The 22,242-nt window shown below is 42.4% G+C and overlaps 1 protein-coding gene across 3 annotated transcripts in view; it reads left to right on the forward strand.

Moving 5' to 3' along the window:
* The first annotated feature begins 7,061 nt into the window (after nucleotides 1-7,061).
* Nucleotides 7,062-22,242, forward strand: part of hipk2 (homeodomain interacting protein kinase 2) — a 70,815-nt gene continuing 55,634 nt past the window's right edge. For all 3 annotated transcript variants that reach the window (XM_046395473.1, XM_046395474.1, XM_046395475.1), the window contains exon 1: nucleotides 7,062-7,441. In XM_046395473.1, coding sequence (XP_046251429.1) covers nucleotides 7,423-7,441 — 19 coding nt within the window. In that variant the 5' untranslated portion in view covers nucleotides 7,062-7,422. The remainder of the gene's footprint in view (nucleotides 7,442-22,242) is intronic.

A 22,242-nucleotide genomic window follows, 5' to 3' on the forward strand; every position in this document is an offset into this window, starting at 1 on the left:
TCATACAGTCACTGCTCTGCGTTCACCGCAGGAGAGTTCACCATGGGTTCAGCCCTGCCCAGCAGAGGAGTGTGAAACCCAGTCTGCCTGCCACACTCTGCTGAACCCACGGCCCCAGGGAGAGGAAATGTTTCTCCTCGCTGTTGAAAAAAATACCCTTACTTCTGTGTTTGTGTGCGCAAACTAAACTGCTTCAGCTGAGCATTTATGCCACTTTGAGATAACAATCATTAACGCTCCTTGGCATATAGACCGTGGGAGCATTCATCTGAAGGAAATGGAAGAGGGGACACATTTTTTGTGTGAGAGGGGAAAGGAAAGCTTTCTGATTTCCCCGGGCATGCACTGGCTTTGCTGTTTCGTATGTCAGACAGGAAAGAAATGGCAGTGCATAGGCCTACAGCACTTGAGAAACAACTGACAGGCTGTGTATCAAGGACACAACATTTAGTTTGTTTTGCTGAGAAGTGAAGTTGAAAGTGTGGGCGTGATTCTCTATTTGTCTCTGGACTTTGACTTCCCTGAACCCTGTCATTTCTAATCTTGGGGGCATAGCTGCTTTCAGACACAGTAGTTCATTCTTCATTGCTCTTTAGCATGTAAATCTTCATTTATATTGATAGCAGGTTACATAACTTCTACTGCAGCTGCAGATCCACAAACAGACAGGAATTTACATGTTCTGGACACAGTTTATCTTTCCCTCTCTGTGTTTCATGCAGGCATGTAAGGTGTGCCTGTATGTGTGTGCAAATGTACCCGTGTGTGTGTGCATGCATAGGCCCAAATAATAGCAGCACAAAAAGCACTTTAGTAGTAGCATAATTTGGATCGAAAGCATTATGTACACAGCTTCTTACCAAGTGAAGAAAAGTTCTGCATCTTGAGTGGTTAATGTTCACCCCACAATAGAGGAGCTGAAACCTGCTGTGTGACTTTAAGGTACAGCATACATGGCAGGGACTCTGTTTGCAAATAAGCTTTGTTGTATAACTAAAGTGCTCAGAGATACAGAAAGAACATAGGAGGGTTTTCATTCCCGCAGCTGCAGGGCTGGGTTACATCCTAATTCTTGTAAATGCGTGTAGAAACCTAGTTAAATTAGTAAAGACAATTCTCAGATGCAGTGATGTTGATTTTGCTCGGTCTATGCTGATTACACAAAGACTTAAAGCCTTGAATTCCCTTTGAAAGTTTCGTCTGACATGTGAAACCCCTGCTGGCATCCAGGTTTGATTTCATTTTAAGTGGTCAGAACCAGATGACTAAAAAAGAGACAAACAGTCAAAGAGTGTGGACATTAAATATATATTTTGCACTGCGACAAAGGTGCATGACTGGCACAGATTGCATGTGCGTATGTGTTGTCTGTACTTTTTGCTGGACTGTGTATAAAATGAGTCTGTGATGGGACGGTGAGGTGATGACAGGATAGACCAAGAGCTTGTTGCCTCTTCTTGGGGTCCCATCTCACAGCTGACAGATGACTCTTTTCACGAATTCTAGATTTCATGATAACTTAAAGATGCAGTCCAGCAATATGGTCTTGGATAATCATCATTACTCTTAAAGTCTCTTGAGTCCCTTCCTTGAGTCAAGCTTCAAAATCAGTGGATCATTCAATTCCCACAGTGCAACTTACCCACTTTCTATCTGACCTTTCCTGCCTAATAAATTCCCTCATCTTTCAACTCCAATGTCCCCAGTTAATAATGGCCCTCTATCAAATATTTGACATCTCAAGTAAAACTCTAACTCAAGTAAGTGACCCTAGTGACCTCATTAGGGTTATTTTGTCCAACCTCGGAAAGCTTCCTCCAGAGTGGGACTCACCAAGATGAGTAAACTGTATTTATGTATAATATCAATGGAATGTGCCTTTAATGTTAACAGCCACCAGTTACTTACTTTGTATTTTCTACATCACTCTGGGAACACCAACCCGCTTACCACTTAACAGTCTCTTAGATGTGGTATGTTTGGCTTACTAACGTGTCTGTTGACAGCTGTACTCTGTTCCTCTGTTTGTTGGCACTGTGATGCTTCGGTTACGGTCACTGAGTAGGACTTCCACACACGTCCACAACATTATTTATGTTGTGCAATGGCCTTTGTGCTCAGCAGAAAAACATGACCCTTTAACTAAAGATCGGGAAGTTTGAAAGTTGCACAATTTGCGTTTACCAGCACAATTTCTACAAATTTGTAAATCATATTAAATGGTTTTGGTGGTCTACACTGGTGTCTGCTAGCCATCTTCTGGTATCTTACTGGTCTAGCTGGTGACCCATTAAACTACTGACATAACACTTGCCTTTAGGTACATCAACCAACCATCACCATTATCACCATCATCATCTTCTTCATCATCGTCATCATCATCATGATCTGGTCACAAAATCATTTTGAAAAGCTAATGAAAGTGAATCTTTTTTCTGGTCTGGTCTTCAAGCATCTGTGATCTGATTTATCAACTGACAGCAAACAGCATCTGACCAGCAGTACCCATTAAAACTCAGGCCACTGAAAGAGCAGTAACCACCTTTAGCTGGTCTCTTGTCAGCAAGCTCAAGGCTGACCATATTTACTGACAAGTAGAGAGCGCCACAAAGATGAGAAAGAGTTTGACTGACATGGACAACCCACTGGCCTCGACATGGAATACATTTACAAATCAATTACAGCCTCAGTGATGGAAGAAACACCCCTTAGTGATACACTACCGACACTTGATCAAGGCTCCTAGAAATAAAAAAGGCAGCAAGAGATGATTGTAGGAACGTTTATGCATACCCATCAATGACACTTCATATAACTGCATATAGATGGCATCTGGATGAAAAAGGCGAAAATGCAGGGTGTAAAGCAACACAATCATATGAAAGAAAAAAACCCAGTAGGAGCTGTGTAAACATTTTGAATGATGATTCTGCAATGATTATGTCTCAGCTCTTGCATTTAAGGTGTATTAGTTACAGTGCGCACCATATACAATAGGCAACCTCTTTAAATGCTACTCTCTTCTAGTTTAGGCTACATCTCTTTAGACTGCGCTACAAGGCTGATTTGTCTCATGCAGATTAGTTGGTCAGTTTCCAAGGCAACCTGTCAATTATTTGTTCCAGCAGCTTTGTCTGACGGCTAGTAGAGTCCTTACCCTTCCTTTCCTTCCAACTGTGACCCAGGAGGCCATGTCCGTAAAGTCCTCAGTAACTCTGTGTCAATGATAAACCTCTCAGAAACATCCAAAGACCATCATAGGCTGAGCTGCATCGAAAACAGCCAGCGCAGAAGGCCCAAGACGAGACGACATTTTGACAAACACATTGCTGAACACTCAAAAAAATGAACAAATAATTAAATAAACAGAGAAAGAAAAGCTATTCAGTGTGCTCTAGATTTTATAAGGCATGACAAATTGCTTGAATGTTGAAATGCATGCATTGGTGCGTGTGAAGCATATGGGATAATCATTTACGGCTTTGGATTGTAATTTATGCGGCTTGTTTGTTGTTGAAGAAATACCATAGCTCAATCAAAAAGGTAGTCAGTGCCAAAGTCATTGTCAGACGAATCTAAAGTCTGTTTACTCTGCTGAGATGCCTGGTAAACCACCAGTTCTCACAGGCAGGAAAAACATCTCACTCGTACACACCAACAAAAACCACAAAAGGGCTTTTGCACAAAAGAAAACACAGCTTTTGTGTAGAGGAGCTGTCATTCATATAAGGGAGTAGAAAGGTCTATTTTCATTGTCATAGTTTTATTTCATCTTTTTAACAATATTTCCTCATATGTGTTTATCAGACAAATAGCTGGTTTAATGAAGACTCCAGCATGTAAGTGGGTACCTCTTGCTGAGTTAATTATGAAGCTTAATCGTCACTGAGAGGAAATTCATTAGAATAATCAAGTCTCGTAATGCTAAAGCTGAAACAAGTTCATGACCACTGCATCACAACCACCCAATGGAAATAAATAAGGCTGATAACATGCAGACAGTAAAAATGTTTGCAGGGCTCCAGTGTTTGTGACTGGATGTTTCAAGACCTTCAGTAGTTTCTTATTAAATTACAGAAGTTGCTTTGTAATGTAATGCAACAGGAATTCACATGTTATTCAGGCATGTTTTTTCTTCCAGAACAAATCTAACATCACATCTAGCTGGGTAAAAAAGATTTTCCCATGGAAATGTCAATTTAATAGTCAATGATGTCACCCATGTCAGTGAACCAAGACGCTACCCTGATTCTAATATGTGTGAGGTAATAATTGGGCCTGCGGGACTGAACAGTGGAGTGCGGCAGTTCGGGGTCTGAATCAGCACAGAGGCTATTTCAGTGCTATACAAGAGGTTAGAGGTCAGTAGCAACTGAGCTTGTTTTCCACAGACACAGGAGGGGCAGAGGGAAAACACAAGAACCAAATTTGGGTTCCTTCACTTCGCCATTTTTAAAGGCATACACATGCAGCCCAAATGATCATAATGAGAGACAGAGCGAGGTGTTTATTTACATAGGGCCACCTACGTAATTCAGTTTTGCATATGAGATACACCTGAACAAATACAATACAAGATAATGAAAGAGTGGCAGCCACCAGTATATGAGGCACAAGTATAAGCAGTTGCTGTGTAATAATAGAGCTGAAATATTTATTTTTATGTTTTTTTTTTTTCTCATGAAAGTTCAGGCAGTTTTTTGTGTATGTTGAACACAACCACGCTCTTACCCGACTTAACCCGTGTTTAACTCCACGTGGAAAAAAAGTGTGTGTCCTCTAAGTGTGTAGGCTGCACTCTGTCCTGTGTCAACACAAACAGGAGCCTTCAGTATTCACAAGTGAGTAAATACGCTCTCTAAGTCTCTATAATTACAGTGGTTTTAATTCTATCTGCCGCACATGTTCTATATTTTTCATACTTAATAACAGTTTATAGACTTTACTCACCCAGATAATGTGGTATCATATAACAGAGACTGAAAACAAATTGTACAAGGAGGTTGTTGTTGCAGGTGACCTTTCAAAGTCACGTGTTACCGAAAACACTACACAGGAAAATCCAAAAAAAGAAGGTCATAACCAGACAGTTTTATACTGTTACTCTTTGATTTTGATGCCTACATGCAGGATGCAATTATATGTCCAGCCATGTTTCAGTAAATTTATTGCTGTCCAGTTATATTAATCCATTATAAATCTGTCTGTCAGTCCATCCGTTCAACATGTGCTTGTCATGGACCACGACTTCAACACTCCTGGATAACTTCGGTTTAAGTACCTGTTGCACATCCTGTAGTGGATCTTGTAGTTCTAAACAGTCAAGAAGACAACACAAGCAGTAAGAAAGAAAGATTTAATAAAGGTTTCCCATTAAACAACTGTTGGGAAGTGAGAGGTAAAATTTAACTTTTAAGAGTTATCATTTCTCCATTTCAGGGTTTGTTTGAGGGGGGAAGGGGCATGGTGTTAACGTGCCTTTATACCACACACACTTCCTTGCGAGAAAGAGCGGCATATGAAAAGCCAACTTCCAAAGCCAACAATTAAAAAAACATAAACTAGTGTTTTTCTTCATTACCTTATCCACCCTACAACCCTGCAATACCTGTTGGTCTTTTCATGTCTAGGCCTATTAGGAATATTGGAGGAAGTAGCATGAATAAACAATACACTGCTGACAGAAGAGTTGCATTGCTTGGTGTTTTAATGCAAAACAAATGCAGGTCTGCACACCCTGTGGGCTTCTAAGACTTCATCTTATGGATGTTCTGACGTTACATCACCACTCTGACGTGGTGAACTGGTCAGCTCTGTCAGCGTGTGCAGGCTGCAGGCCGTGTGACACATTCAAACTGAATGAGTAATTGCATAACTCTTTGCAAGGATTAAAGTATAGCTTAGAAATGCGCAGTATGTTTTGAACACTGATGGGTTTTTCACAGTGAGAGAATGTAACTTTGTATGTACATGATTATTTAATACCTTTGTCCCACACCGGGGAGATCAAAACACTTCTGTGTACACCTCTATTGCTTTCAAATTTATTTTCGGGTTGGTGTACTTTGGTAAACTACAGGGTGAAAGTGCTCCGCTCTAATGCACTGCTGTATTAACAGCCGCCCACATGACTACATCGACATGTTTAATTTAGAGGTTGGTGCGCATATTGCTGTGAGTGCAATTTAGGGTCGCTGGTAAAATGACAGATTACTCACATTTGTGTGAGCCTGTGTAATCCGATTCCGCTCCAGTTCGCTCTTGTGCAAATCTCATGTCGTCATACTGTAGCCTACAGTAGGAGCGCTTCAGCCTCACGCAGGCGTGACCAAACACGCGCAGAATCATCCGACCTCGATGCACTTTGCACGGCTGTGAATAATGTCAACAGCTGTTTGGTGACAGCGTAACAGCGTCACATCATGTCCACACAACTACCACACCGGTTAGCCTTTTAATGTGTTATTATTAGTATTATTATTAAGTAAGGGGCTATCGCATTATATCATATATATATATATCATTATAAACAAAGTAGTAAAGACTGCCCAGTGATGAGTACTAATGTAAGTAGTAAGATTAGTTTAGTTGTACCTTAAGTGCCCTATAACTGTATTTCTGATCTATTACATTTGTGTGCATCTGTTTCATTTTAACTGTTTTTATTTAATTTGATTCTATTTTGATATTCAAGTCTTGTCTTGTACTTTGATATTCAATCTAATTTTAATAGCGTTTTACAACTTGCCTTTCAGCATTTTTCCGTCTTCAGTAAAACTCTTTGAACTACACGTGTTGTTGTGATAAAAGTACAAGCACACAAACAAACAAACAAACCAAACCCCGCCTTGCCTTTGAGGTTGATAATCCTCAATTTCTTCCTTTCCCGTTGCTACAAGCCGATGCTTTTTATTGATGTCATAATAATCACGTGTTCTTCTTTGAAACATGATGATGGTGGCATGATCCTTGCTCTTATCAAACGGTGTTTGTTTTGAAATGATGCACCTCCTGCTCTCCTCCATCGACTCGATCGTCAATCGACTCGCTCACTGTACACCAAACTCGCTGCGCTCTGACCACTGCAACTTTTGCAGAGACTCCTCACTCCACAGACATGTCGCACAATAGCTGAAGTAAAAACCTGTCATCGTGGCTCATCATTTGAGCCTCCAGAAATACGCCGCAGGTGGGAATTCACTTTACACGGCCTCTCCTCTGTCGCTTCCATCGCATCGGAGTCTACGTTTGAAAACGCCTGGATATGAATTATGAGCATTTTCCTCACTAATGAACTGGGCCAGTAATGCAGGAGACCGCGGAGACTCTCTCATCAGTGTTTCAAGATGGCAGATTTTCATTGAGTTCTGGACAGAAATCTCGCTTTATTTTTTGCCATGAATAACAGAAATCCTTGCACCGATGGCCCCTGTATACGAAGGTAAGATGGTTTTGGAAATGTGCTGATTTTTCGCCCTGTGCGGGGCTCAGTCACTCAGCCTACTGTACCAATACGATACAATTGAATTGTGGCTGATACGGAGGGAGAGATGCGTTGCACCCTCTCCTCTTCCAGTCAAAACATAAATCTACAAAATGTTTTCAAGACCTGCCAGGAGAAGCTCGTCAGCTCCGTGCGTTGGTGCCCGTGGTCAGTTTGGGAGTAATATTATTAGTGAATAAGTCAGATTGTGCTGCCAGTCTGAGCTGTGCCGTCCAAATAGCGCCGATACGACTGCGAATCCTCCCGAAGAAGGTCAAAAGACGAGCCTGTGTTTAACACACAGCAGTCTACATGTGTCCAGACACCTGGAAATGTTCTAATCTGTCCTCATGTTTGTTCCGAGCAGAAATGTATAGCAGTGCTTAAAGAAGGAGAAGGACTGAAAGAAGGTGGGAGACCGATTGGTCCGAGTCTCGCCTCTATTCACTCTCTTTCTGCTATCGGCTCTTATTTCACATCTTTCTTAAAACTGACTGACTTCACATGTTTTAGTGGCTCGATGGCTTCATTCAGATGTTTATTTTATTTTATTTTTCTTCCGGAAACCAGAGGCGAGCTTAAATACAGCAGATTCGCTATCGCTGCAGCATTGTAGCTGTGACTAATCCAGCAAGCCCGCATGCTTCCCCAAATTGTTTGCTGTCATGCAGTTTTTTTTGTTTTGTTTTGTTTTTTGTTTTTTGTTGTTGCTGTTGTTTTGTTTTTTTTTGTTTTTTTTTTTTAAAAAAAAGATCTAACGGTAATTCACACAGACACAATGTATTTGCAATGCAATGATGTCGCTGCAAGGTGGTTAAATGTAAAACAATGCAAGCGGCCCATTATAATCCGTGCATGATCGGGGGTTTGTGAATGGTCCAACTGCAACTACACAAATGCTGCCAGTGGATTAAACAGTAGGCCAGTGATTTATATATAAAAAAAGGGGCGTTAGTATAATACATATGCATTGTTGTGTGTGTGTTAGATCTAATTTAATTCCGCTGTAGTAACACACCAGTCAGAAGTAGTAGATGCTTTTTTTGACGTACAATAGAGTAAATACCCTCTAGCAGCATGTTTAAAGGAAAGGTTTTACATACTGATCAGAAGCTCATGCAAAGTGAATAGTAGCACAAAGCAAATGATGACCCTTCATGTTTCCAGTATTTATTTTTGAGCAGCCTCATGTTTAATATCGTTCTTTTCTACTCTCTAGTCCCTCTGGTGGTGTTAAAGGGAACGCCTACTTTTCTATTCAAAATTACCATTAAGAAAAAGAACTACTGAAAAGTAAAACTTGAAGGGACATGAGAGAAATAGCACCAGCAGAAGTGAGTTCAGATAGAAGTGTTTAGGTTATCTAACAGGCTACTATAGAAGATACAGTATCAGGAGCTACGGTGAGATTGCTGCGTACTCCTCACTAAGTGCTCTTATGTCACTAAAGAAACATTGTAGTGATTCTTCATTAGGGGTGTTGAAGCTTAGAGGCATAGCCTGAGACTATGTCGTTTCAACATGAAAAGGAAAGTTGAAATGAGACTCCTATGCATAAGGTAATTAGTGTAAATTACATTCCCCAGCTTTTCCCTTCACCACGGAGAGGAGGAGAAGGGAAGAGAAGGAGTCGGCAGGGGGAATTAATTACCTTGCCTGTCCTCCTCAGTGTTGGAGAGGGCTGTTATGTTGAGCAGTCATGGAAATGACCATAGTCTCCGGTGGAAAATTGTTTTTTTGGGGGGGGTGTCACATACTCTCAGAGGAGTTGTTATGGCGATTGCTCACCCTTAGCTACAGGGCAACTAATAACTTAAATGTATATGATTAAGCACTTCCTGTTACAGTTAAAAGTAGAGCTTATTAAGTCAAATATTTACAGTGGTGTTTGTTTTTATTTGAATCTGAAGTGTATATTCAGATATAGTTCATATTAATCTTTTACTGGCAGTTATTTCTTTAAACAAGGTTGAGTCGTCATTGTACTTGTGTGAATTTTGCTCCAAGTTCCTGTTGGTTCTACTTCTTTTCTTTTCTTTCTTTGTTGTTGTTGTTTTTTTGTTTTTTTTTTAACATATTTGCCTTTGGTCCTTCTTGGCCCAGACAGAAGGCCATCAGGCGGGCCTGCTGGCAGGCAGAGCAGCGGTCTGATCACCCTGGGAGCTTGCTCTCATAACCCAAGCTGACACCTTGATGGATCTCTGATGAATGAAGCAGGTCTAGTAGCCCCCAGTTGTGGAAAAGCTAATATTCAGACACCTCCAAACCCTGCCTGGCCGTCCGCCCTCGCCCCTTGCTAGATAAGGGTGTTGTGGTCTGCTCGGGCCTGCGTATGCACACGTTTCTATCACCCATCTGTAGGGCATGCCTACGAGAGGATTAGACAGCTGTGGAGCTGGGCTGGAAGGCAGCTTCATTTGCCGATTCTTCCTCTCGCAGGTCAACCAGTACAATTCCAGAGAGGATTCATTCATTCCCGCCTGGAAAAATGGACAGAGTATGACTCAGAGGCTGCTGCTGCTGATGGTGGTGGTGACAGGCGCTGCGGTATCACAGGCAGATTAATGTTTTATCCATCCACACAGCCATTATGTGTTAATGCGACTTTGAATTACCTTGTGATTTTCAGGTATGGGGAATGAGGGGAAGTTACTCCTCTGAGGACAGAAGGACAGAGAGACAGCCAGACTTTCCCAGAAAGCGCCCTCGACCCTTTCTGTCTCCCTCCCTCTTCCCCTCACGCTTGTTTGGAGCCACTTGATTGATATCTTCCTCACAGGCCGTGACCCAAGCTGAAAGTCCAAGGTTGCAGCTTTTTAAACTTTGATTAGAATTGCAGGAAGAACTCTGAGGGCGGTGGGGGGCTTCGGGGGCCACAGCAGGACTGCACCCCCGGGCAGAGTCAGGGCAACTGAGGAGGGTCTTTCTTCCTGACTGTTATGACAAGCAGGGTGGTGTGTTTAGCCTTTCACTGTCCGCAGTTGAGAAAGAGAAAGGCCTGGGGAAGGGGGATAGCTAAACAGTTGGTAAGAGATGAAGTGATATTTAAATAGCTCGCAGGAAAGAACAGTCATCACTCTGCAAATCCTTGTAGGTGCCATTGTGAATGTTTATCTCTTGTTTTTCACTTTCACTCAGTGGCTGTTTTGATCTGTTTGCTGACCTGGCGCATAACCTTATGACTTGTTTGGAAGGCGCTTTGCTCAGAAAGAGTTATGAAAATGGATAAGCTGTCTTTACAAGTATCACTTTTGCATTATTCATCACTTCCTATATGAAAAGGAAGTGAAATCCAGTGTTCTGGGACTCTTTGTGCTATTGATTTGTTGAAGCATTTAGCAGAAGAAGCTGAGGCTTTCGAGGGAGATCGAATGTGAGTTTTATGTGAGATGAGGTGTGTGCGGCTCTCAGTTGAAGACGGGGGAATATGCGAGTTCTCTGATGTGAAATAGTTCACAGGTGGGATCTGAGGGTTTTGGAAACAGATGGGGGTGGGGGGGGAGCCTGAACCGAAATGACAGGTTAGTGGAGGCCAGTCTGACACAGCCTTGAATATGAGCAGAATACCTCTGGCTATTTCAGCAGGCTCAACTTTTCATATACTCATTTCTAGCAAATTTCTCTGGAGTAAAACTGCCTCCAGTACTCCAACATATCATTCTTCTGGTTCTGTCTTTTTTTTTTTTTCCAGTTGAGATGCAAGACGACTTTGCAATTCTCATTTTCTCCTCAGTCAGTAAGCCTCCTGTTTTAGTGCATCTGCCATATGTTTCAGACCTCACTTGGAAACGACTTTGAAAGCTGAGCTCCGAGGTCCTTGAAGCAGAAGACCTCATCGGTTGCTGACATTAGTTCGTTTTTATCAAAGTGGATGGGAGAGGCTGGCTGGGATAGAGCCTCAACTCCCGTTGACTGCTTACACAAGGCATTTCCGTGTTAGTTGTCATGCATGTGTGAAGGGCCTTTTTTCCCCCCTGCACTGTTGTTTCACACTGTGTATGGTGTCAGCTTGTGTGGAACAGCTGCCCCTGGCTCTGACTAGCAGTGTAACGACTCCAGGCTCTGTTAAGGAGGAAACAGGCGTCTTACAGTTGGTTTATACTGGCCTGTAATAAAAAAAAAAAAAAGCTGAAACACCCTTTATATAGAAGGTGCAAATACTGCGATATCTGCATTTAAAAACTCACTCTTACGTCACGGCTATAAACACATCACAGTACCCTAAATTGCTGAAATAAACACTTTACACACACCCCAAAACACAAGGTATTTTAATTGTTTAAATGCTGAATAGTTCCTCTATTGTCAACATGGGATTGTGGCATTTCAAAAAAATCCCCAAAAAGTTCTCAGTGGGATGCAATATTAGCTAAAGAAAAAATTTATGTATTTGAGGATGGGCCTGAGAGAAAAAAATAGATGTCCATAAATAAATCTTAAATTCAGCGTAACCTCCTCTTGCTAAATGTAATGTTGTAACCGCTCTACACCGAGGATGAGAGTAGCATCTGTTGAAAAGCACGATGCCGAAAGTCTCTGCGCCTTGTGACACATCCATTGCTTTGATCTGCTATGTGAGCCACGGTTTAAACAAAGGTTCACATTTTACTGCCTCTAAACGCAGCACAGAGTGAATGAAGCCTTTTGTTAACTTGGTCCTGTTAAGCAATAATTACACAGGGATTCCCAGAGTATAAAGGGCACTTTATATGCTGAAGGTGTCAAATCTTTTTTTTTTTTTCATTTATGTGAATAATTTTCCACAGCGCCACATTTTGTTCGCATACCACATATTGCACGCTCACTTTGCTATCATCATCCGCCAGTGACCCCTCCGATTCCCACCCCCACCCGGCGTTTCCCTGCCCCACCCCCTCCATCTATCTCTTATCTGTCCTTCCATCCCGCTCTGTTTGTTGATAAGCCGAGAGGCCATTGGCCAGCACACATGGTGCCCATGTGACACTTCAGCAACAGCCTGATGGCCAGATTGGAAGCTCCCGTGTGTGTGTGTGTGTGTGTGTGTGTATAATTGGAGGCTGGTCTGAGAAGAGGTCTAACTACTGTAGCTTTTTTGTTCTCTGTAATCATGACCCCCACCCAAAAGCCCCAAAGACTACCCCATCTCATCTCGACGGCTCACCCCCCCCAGCTTGTCTTATTGCAATCACTAACCCCCCAAACCAAACCATCAGCCTGTTTTGGTGCACATTGCCCCCAGGTCTTAATCCTATTGTTTGTGTTAATGTCCGCCCCACACCAGCCCATTTGACATCGCATACTCTGGAAGAGAGCTGCCTCTTCTGGCTGTATTTATCATTGGTGCATTTGGCCTTTCAACTTGACATGTCCTATGAAGCAAAAAAAAAAAAAAAGTTGGACAAAGCCTCGAACGGGTTGCTGAGACAATAGTGATGATGTAAGGTACTACAGCTGGATGGTGAGGGCAACTAGCACTCTCACAGACACTTCATTTAAACAAAAGATTCCAACCATCTCTTCATATTACATGAAGCGCTGAGTGAAAAATGGTTTGCAGTTTTTAATCAAGCCTTTCATAACCTCCACATTTTTCCTCCCCCTCCTCTGAGGGAAGGAGGCATGGTGGGAGGGTGAGGAAAGAGATGGAGAGAGGGAGTGTTTACAGGCAGATATTGAAATGAGCAGAAAAGGACTGAATTACACAGGCCGCCAAGGTTGGGGGTTTGGGGGTATATGCTCTAGTATTCACTGACACAGACACAGCTATCGGCTTTACAATGTGTGGCCAGCCAACGCGGACCAAGTGCCGCCACCAGCTCCATCAGCTCTACTGGCTCTGGTTCCTCTCGGTCATGGAAGGGAAGTGGAGCGATGGGTGGCTGCTGGCGGCCCCTTCACAGATGGCTGCAGGTACAGCGCTACGCTTGGCTGATAACCAAAGGACTTCAAAGCTCGGACGAGCGCTCAAGCCCATTTCTGTCAAGAGCCAGGAGGCAAAAGGCAAAGACCAGAGAAAGGAGACAGCAGTGGACAAGGACTGTGGTAGTCAAAAGAGTCAACAGGCATGGAAATGAGCAGCTTTAGCCCTTTCCTCTTCCTTTGCTGACTTTTTGTGCAATATTTGCTCTCAGATCCTTTTTCACATACACCGATTCTCCACTATTCATCTTCTTATTCAAACTCTTATCATTTGTCGCTCTTTTTCTACGCACTGCGTCATTTTCATCATTCTGTTACCATGAAAGCAGTTGTGACAGCCAGAAATGGAAATATTCTGTGACGGTCACCTTTTAGAGATCTTTCTCTCTTAATTTGGTTCAAATCAAGGATTTTTCCAGGAATCCTGCATTGTCCATGACAATTCAGTCCTGCTAAACAGTAAAGTAACATGTTACTCACCAAGAGGGACAGTAGGTGGAAGTGATGAAATGTGCTGATAGAAATCTCTCAGAGGTTTTAATAATTATGTAGTAAAATGATCTCTATGTCATTTTAATATTCACATATACATAGGAAAAGATTACTTCTTTGCTGCCAAAGGCTGGAAACCAAACTTTTATGAGCTTTTAAGAGATGTTGTAGAAAGAGAGATGTTAAAAAGTCATTAATTCAATTAGATAGTCTTGTGGTTCCTCTAATATCTTTTCAGTACTGCCATGAGAAAACGCTGAAATGCCTAACTGTAAGAAATATTTCCTCACAGCTGCATGAACTTCTCCAAAGACATTCAGTAATATTCAGTTGTAGTGTAAGTGAATCATTATGATTGTTTGATGGCTGTTTGAACCTTATTATTAAAAAATGAAATATTTAGGATGCTTCGAAAGGTTTGAGAACATGAGTATGCCTTTGCTATTCCTAATATTTCATTCTGAAAGTTTTAACGAAGCCCTCATTTCAGCCACTTCATCTTAGCTAATTGATTGTAGAAACTGTAACAACAGTACTGACGTTTACATGCATAATTTTGTAAATATGGCCCATTAATACAGAGTTAAAGTATGTATCTATAGTAAACTTCACTATAGAGACGAGCAGCAGCGCTATCTGTTTATTTCTGGGCCCAAGCGTGTTGCAGCTTAAAAAAAACAGGCACATCAAAGCCTCAGGCACATCATGACCAGCCGGCAGCTCTTCACCTGGCAGCCTTTTGAACTGACCCCTCCATTCAGCCTGAGAGACAGAGAGTGAGGGGAAGAGCGACAGAGGAATAGGGGAATGACCGAGATCCAAAAGTAAGGTAGAAAATGGAGGAGCAGAGCTGAGGTGGAGAGATGAGTACACTCTGCTGGGCACCTAGGGGCCTCAGGGGCGCTGCATGAGGTCACCAGTCCAACAGGGACTTCAGTGGTGGAGGTGGGGGTCATAGATCTCACACGTCATCTTCTTTAACCTGTCTCCTTCTTAGCTTTGGGATCAGTGTTGTCTGGATGAGGCGCCTGTCTCTGCAGCTCCAGCAGCTGCTAACACACACAAACATGCTCCCACTCCTACATCGTTTTTAGAGAAGCTGTCCCAGAAAAAAGGCCAAAAGTTGACCTTTAGCTATGAGGACCTGTTTGCTTCCTTTCACTCCTCCAGAGCGGTCCCAACTTGGTTTTTTTTGGGTTTTTTTAAGGCCTCTGTGAGAGAAGAGTTCTGTATTCACAGGCACTACATTAAAGACATGGCATGGCTGCATATAGAGGCATCCTTTTCAGTTAGTGGACCTCATTCAGATCATTTCAACATTTTACTGTAATAGCCTGGGCTAAAATAAAATAAAATAAACCTCAGCTAGGCAAACAGACTACTAGCATTTCTATCTTTATTCACAGTGAAGCATCTTACAGTTTGATGAATCATTATTTACTGGCTTCCCACAGCTCTTCTTTTCCATCTGTTGAAATCCCGCTCAGCTACTACAGAACTACGAGTTTAGAAACAACTCAGACCACAGAAACAAACCCAAACCGACAAATTCTCTTAGATGGGATCTGTTTTGTGTAATTTACTAAACAAACTTTGTCATAATGATTGTGGTTGTAAAGCCAACAACTCTTATTCTCCTTTTGAAGGTGTTTACCTACCATTTCAAATGTGTACTTCTCATACAGGGCCACTCAGTATGTGGGTGTTAAACTGATGGTCAAAATAGCTGTTTCCTGCCTGGTTTTGCTATTTGCGACTGTCAGGAGACTGTAAATATAATTGGCTAAAGCCATGATTTTCACGCTGAATGAGACGCACAGGGCTGAGTCAGCTGGTCATATGCATTTCTTCAGCTCCGCGGCCACAGAGTCTCATCATCTATGTTTACGAGACACTTTCAGTTATATTAAGGACACATACGCCTTGCTAAATAGGTATGTGAGCACGTGTTTGTGTGCCTATGTGCCATAATCTTTTAAAAGCTGATTCAGTATATAGCTTGGTGGGCTTACTTGCTTTGTCAAAGAAAAGACAGATGAAATGAGAGACACAGCAGAGGGAGAGGCTAAAAAGGCTAAAAAGAAGACGAAGAGAGATTAGGAGATTAAAACAATTTATTGAGTGTTCATATGCACGAGTCACCTGCAGCATGGATGCTGGAGTGCATGTTCAGGTATTTTAGAGATAGAAAAAGGCATCTGTTATCTAAATTAGCTTGATCTGTGGCCTCAATAGGCCTCTAGCAGCAGCCTCACACACCCCACTGAAATGTCACACACTCTGCTTGTATTTGATAGCAGACAGCATGGGGAGTATACTGAGGGGTGGCGTTGGGGGAGTTGGAGGGGTAGCTTGTATCTTCCTCTTTCTGCTGCCTTTGAGGCAGGAAAAAGCGGGCATCATGCACCAGCATCAGCACTTTAAATCATTATAACGCACTGACTGGCATAACATAATAACGACAGGCCACATATTGGCAGTTCCTTGTCAGCAGTGCACAAATAAGAAAAAAAGAAATGTATATGTATATGTAGATTCAGATGAATCTTTTCTCAGTAACTCATCACTCTTTTGTTTTGATTTGTTTTGTTTTAATTGCTAAACATCCCCATCAGTTAACTTTTTGAATACAGCTATGTTTTGGAAATACAGTAAGTGCTGTTCCTGCCTGTGATTGTTCCCCAGGTGCCCATTCAGGTTGGACTGGTTTCTCTGTTGTTGGGGTTCATCACAGGCTTTTGAAGAATAGTCCCTCGGGGTGTGTGTGTGTATGTGTGTGTGCTTGTGATTGGGGTGGTGTTTCTTTGCATGTTGTCAATACATAGCTAAGATGTTAGATCTTAGATTAATAAATGAGCAAGTCTTATGAAGCACCAACAGTCATAAAGTTGGACACATAAAAGCATGTGGCATCTCAGGCATGCATTACTGCGTGTCTGTGGGTACGCTCCTGCTGACACGTGCATACACACAGTCTGCACACATGTAGAGAGTGTGTGTCTGTGGTGCATCCTTGGTAGAGTTGGGCATGGCTTGCAGAACAGGCATTTTTTGCAGATAGATATCAATGCAGCAGCAGACTTTGACTCCTGAGTTCAAGAACACACCCAAAACTAATTCTTACTTGTCTATTCGACGGGACAGGGCAGGATGGTAGCAGCTGCTCCTCCAACTGACAACTTTCCCTGTGACTTCATCTTTGTCTTCAGTTTTAACTGTCTGTCACTGTCTGGCTCCCTCCCTCTCATTTCACACAATTAAAATCAATAGTTTGCCAACTTCAAATAATGCTCGTATTCCAAAAATGCAGTCAGCTTGCGTAGCACTTTGGATGTGATCACCATATTAGTTGGGTGAATACAGTTCTGAACCTCACAAAGTAAATACCCGTTCCAAATTGGCAACCCATGCATAGATAACAGGGGATCACACAAAATGAAATTCATGGTGGATAATTTATTTTAACATTTTAAAATGTCTTTTTTATGTTCTGTCAATTGCTTGCTTTTGTCTGAGAATATAACTGCATATATGTATCCAGAAAGAGGTTAGACCCTTTAGAAACAAAATGAATGTCTCCATCCCTGAAAGGTCCCTTTACAAACCTCATTCTAATCTGGATCTTCTGTTGAGTGAACATCAGGGTGAGCACTGACTAGAATGCTCATAGCTAATGGGGACCTGGATCCTTGTGTTTGTGTATGCAGGCATGTGTGTCCCTGTGTGAACATTAGCATCATTGGTATTTCATTTTTCATATCATTGGCTTTTGTTCTTCATTTACTGAAAGGCCTTGCTTTCAAAAACTCAGGTATGTTGCAGGAGTAGCAAACAGGGCAGCTATTCGCATTCACACTAAAACCTTATGCTTTGTCTATACATTAGAGCCCAGCACAACAACAAAATCCATACTGCACTGGCCCCTCTAAAATCAATTTTCCATTGTACAATGTATCCTCTACATTGCACTCATCTGTGTGTCCTTCTCTATTGTTTTCTATGCTACTGTTTCGTGCCTGCAGTTCTCATATGTTTATCTCATTAAAGTACATTGTGTCCAGCTGTCATTGTTGATCCTGATGACATAAGAGGAAGTGTGGTGTAGTGGGGCGTTTCTTGCTGTGCGTGAATGATAAGCTTTCTGGAGAATGGCTGCTTATCAGGTATGTGTCCCTGCGTGGCCCTGCATCACGTTTGCAACTGCAGTCAAAGCTGCAAAACTTGATGTATACAGTGGATGTCAGTGGTAGTGCAGCCAAGCCATAACAGGTGCCACCAGTTTATGCTTGGGCACATTTTCAGCCCCCCTCCTTCTCATTTTATGCTGTCACACACAAGACGTCTGCACAGAGCAAATACAGGAATTTCCTCTTATCTGTCCCACTTTCAGTGCTTTACTTCTGTTGCAATAACAGCATATACCACAGACCTCTTTCTTTCTTTCTTTTGGTAGCGAGGAAGTTGAGTGCTGTGCTTTGTACACTCACTACACTCGTGATACACGTGATTTGATTAGTAAAAAATCCAGCTCAAGGAGAAGCCCTCTGCCACCCATTCCTCCTCCTCATCTCCCACTCCTCTTCTCTGTCTGGGTTCAGTGCCCGGTTAGGCTGACCTGGCAGTATAAACAAAGAAAATGTTTTTCTCACACCAGCCGTTTTATGACCACACTAACAATGTGAATAGCAGCCTCCTTATCTACCGACAGTTGCTCTGTGGGACCAGGTTTTCCAGCTTTACTCTAGATTAGAAATGTTAATATTTCAACCTTAATAACACAAGTTATTATTGCTGTGTGAATGTGTGTTGCTGTATGTCCCTGCGTGCTATCGCATGTGAACATTTGTGCCATTGCTTGGTTATGTATCTTTGCATGCACATTTGAACAACTGCTCACTGAACATGTTATCTCACAGCTAAAACAACATATCGTGTCTTTGGCTGTTTGCTTCCAGGAAGGGGAGAGTTAAGCTGAGAAGGCCTGTGTATGTCTGTCAAATGGCACTCAGATTGGCCTCTCAGGCCATCAATATGCTAGATGGATATTTGTGCTTCTCTTTTGTGTAAGAGAGCAGAGAGAAATAGCAAGGCAATTCCAACTGGTCAGATGTTGTGGTCAGGATGAGTATAAAGGCTGATGGAGCAGCAGCCTGTCTGCCAGTATCTCCCCACAAACTTGTCTGATCCATTATTCTATAAATAAGCAGAGATGAGGGAGCTAAAAAAGCAGACAGGATGGTCATGGGTGGCCACGGGTGAGAAAAAGGGAGAGGGAAGGAGAGACAAAAAGATATGCAGTGTTAAGCTCCAGCTCCCTCACTGAGGACAGAGCTCAGGCAGGAGGCAGGAACACAAGGCTAGGCTACTCTGTATGGATGATACATTCCTCCTCTGGGGTGTGTTCACTGTTTGGTTTAACCCCAAAGTCTCACTCACTGTCCCAACTACAGGTGGTCCGCCGCTGGTTCTGTAGGTCACGATTCCCATATGCTTGTAACATCACTCAGATTTAAGATGCATATAACAAATTAAAAGAACACCTGGATAAATATGTTAAGAAATGAATGCAGAGCTTCCATACAAAGTACAGGGGCTCACTGTATGGTCTGATGAGTACAGAACAGATGAGAATTATATGTTGGGTGGCCTTTGCAATCAACTCAACTGTACAGCTAGGGGTTTGGATTGACATGATAGACAGCACTCAGAGTGTCTCTTGGATGATGTTCACTTCCAGAGCTTTGGAGAATTTATAAAATGGTGAATTGAAGCTGCTCTGGTGGCCTTACCTTACCAAGATACATTACATTGTTCCTCAGAAAAGGGTTGGAGGTGTGGCAGGCAATGCCCCAACATCCACATGCAAACAGCATGATAACAGAGATAATGTTTGTCTAGACTGTCAGAACTTGTGTCGTTAGCCAGATTTGGCTCACCCCCACCCCCCCACACCGGAACAGTCCGGCAGACACTGAGACACTGGGATATCCAGTAAGGAGACAAGGTCATCAGAATGGCTCCACTGGTGACTGTAGCCATTGGGCCTCAGGAAGTAGTCCAAATATATCCAGACCAGGGGACATTGACCAGACAGACCCGACTGCTGTCTCTGGATCGTCTCCTAGGTGACAGCTGGTATTAAACTGTGTATTTAAACTGATTTTATGCATGTAATGCCATCACAGTGCAAAAAGATTACACTCATTTTTATCTTACCTTAAATCTTTTACACTTTGTATAAAGCACAGAACCTCGAGGACCTGCATGGATGAGCTGAATGATAAGCAGGTTTTATATTAAAAGACTATTTGTAATTACAAAGGACCGCTTGGCAGGTTCGGTGGTGTCTAAAAGCGTCCTCATCAATACTCTCTGTCATGTTGTCAGTGGAGAATAAATGACGGGTTTAATAAAAGAGAGCAAACAGAAGCAGGTCACAGGCTAGAATGTGAGGGCCACTCGTGGCCACGCTCTTTTCTCCTTCCCTCCTTTTCAGTTCGTCTCTTGCCCTCACATGGCATGCAGAACAGCCCTGATCCTCCCAAAAAGAAGATTAACAAACCCCTGACAGATAAGTAATCTCTCTGAAAACATTGACTACTACCATTTCAACATGCTGCCTATAAACAGTGGAAAATGCTTCTCTGGCATGCTTAATTGCAGTATGTGGTCCCACATACTCACACAGTGTTCCTTTAGGTATGCTAAATGGAAAACTTTGGCTACTGAAGGGATTCCAGCATTGTAAATTCACAACAATGAACCTTTACAGTTTTGTGCTTGGCATAGAGTTCAAAAATTCAAATAAACTTCAATAGGAAGTTTTCAAGGGAAGGTCTTTTGCCTCGTGTTTTTTCTGACAACAGTATAGAGGGTTTGGTTGTTCAGATTGTGGATCATAAATATGTTTGAACTTCAGTTTGGGCGAGGAGTGATTCAGGAGGATTGGAGCCGCTTTCCCAACAAAGTATAATTACTCACATTGTTGCTTGTGTATGTTGTCATGAGATAACATTCCAGCTATTTGACCCCTTGCTTTTGCCTCATTTAATTACTTATCTGGGTTTGGCACAGGACTATTTACTGTGGTGCTGTTTGTGCAGCTTTGAGTTTTGCGGCAAAACCAGTTGTGCAGAATTTCTCAACAAATCAAAGTTGAATTTCCAGACTTTTCTTTGCATCTACAACCATTTTTATCTGCAGTATTTTTAAAGCTTCCCTGGCTTAGGGGAACATGTGTGGCCCTCAGTTCATTGCACCATGTAGGCAATGTCAAGTGAACTCTGTGACCACAGTGTTAACCGTGACAGAGAGTCAATGAGTGACTAGGTTGAGGAGGAATTCATGTGATGCTAATGCAAAGAGCAGCTAGCCTCAATCTGGCCGCGTAAAACCTCAAGCTATCCATAATCATGCTGGCAGATATGTAATGCTGGAATTTTCCATAAGAGGAACAAGCCAGCGCTGTGTCCGTTCATCCATCTTTGTGTCCATCCGTCTGTGCCTGTGATTATCCTGTCAGGCTCTCAGTCACACACTGTTGACGCTGCTCCGTGACGCAACCCATCATTCAAATTATTTTTAGCATAAAGTCCAGGCGCAGGAATTGGTAATCCAAGGAGTGACATCTGGCCTTCAGGGCTTATGTGATTAGCAGAGAGCCTTGCCCCTAATAGCCTAGTGGACGATCTTCATTACCTCTCTGTCCCAACCATAGCTACAGTGCTGGTCATGAGGTGCTAGGCGTGGACACGTCAGGCAAAACAAACAAAAAACTGTATCTTAATTATCGTTCAAAGCTTGTTCAAAGTATTACAGGAGACATTGATATAGGCTGAATAAGCTACTGTAAAGCATTCGCCGAGCTTACAGTGAGCCCTCTAATGTGCACTGCAGCTTCAATCCTGCAGCATTAGGGCTAAGACCAGATGACCACACAGATAACTAGTAAGTCTAAGCAAGGCCAAAGAGAGACTAAAAAAAAAAAAAAAAACAATCCAAAGAGGAGGAGGAAGAGAGGTTAGGAGAGTTAAAAAAAGACAAATGAAGTAAAGTATAGTGGAGGGATGCCAACTTCCTGCTGAATTAATCATCATCACCCCTCAAAGGGCTAATAATGACAAAGTGTCCCCTCCTCTCCGCTTTCTGTCCGCAGAATAGAGCTCACAATTATGAAAGTCCTTCCATCTTGGAGGGAAATGGGCCTCTAATTACATTTGAACAGAGCAATGCTTCCTCGCTTTTAAGATGCCTATTAAACACAAAAAAGCAGCATTTTTTCAACAGCAAACAAAGTCCAAGGGGTGTTTGCATGCACTGATATAGTGTCAGTGTTTGTGTGTGAGCTGCGGCCGTAACATTGTTTG

Source organism: Scatophagus argus, chromosome 7, assembly GCF_020382885.2.
Source record: "Scatophagus argus isolate fScaArg1 chromosome 7, fScaArg1.pri, whole genome shotgun sequence".
NCBI classification, from domain to species: Eukaryota; Metazoa; Chordata; class Actinopteri; family Scatophagidae; genus Scatophagus; species Scatophagus argus.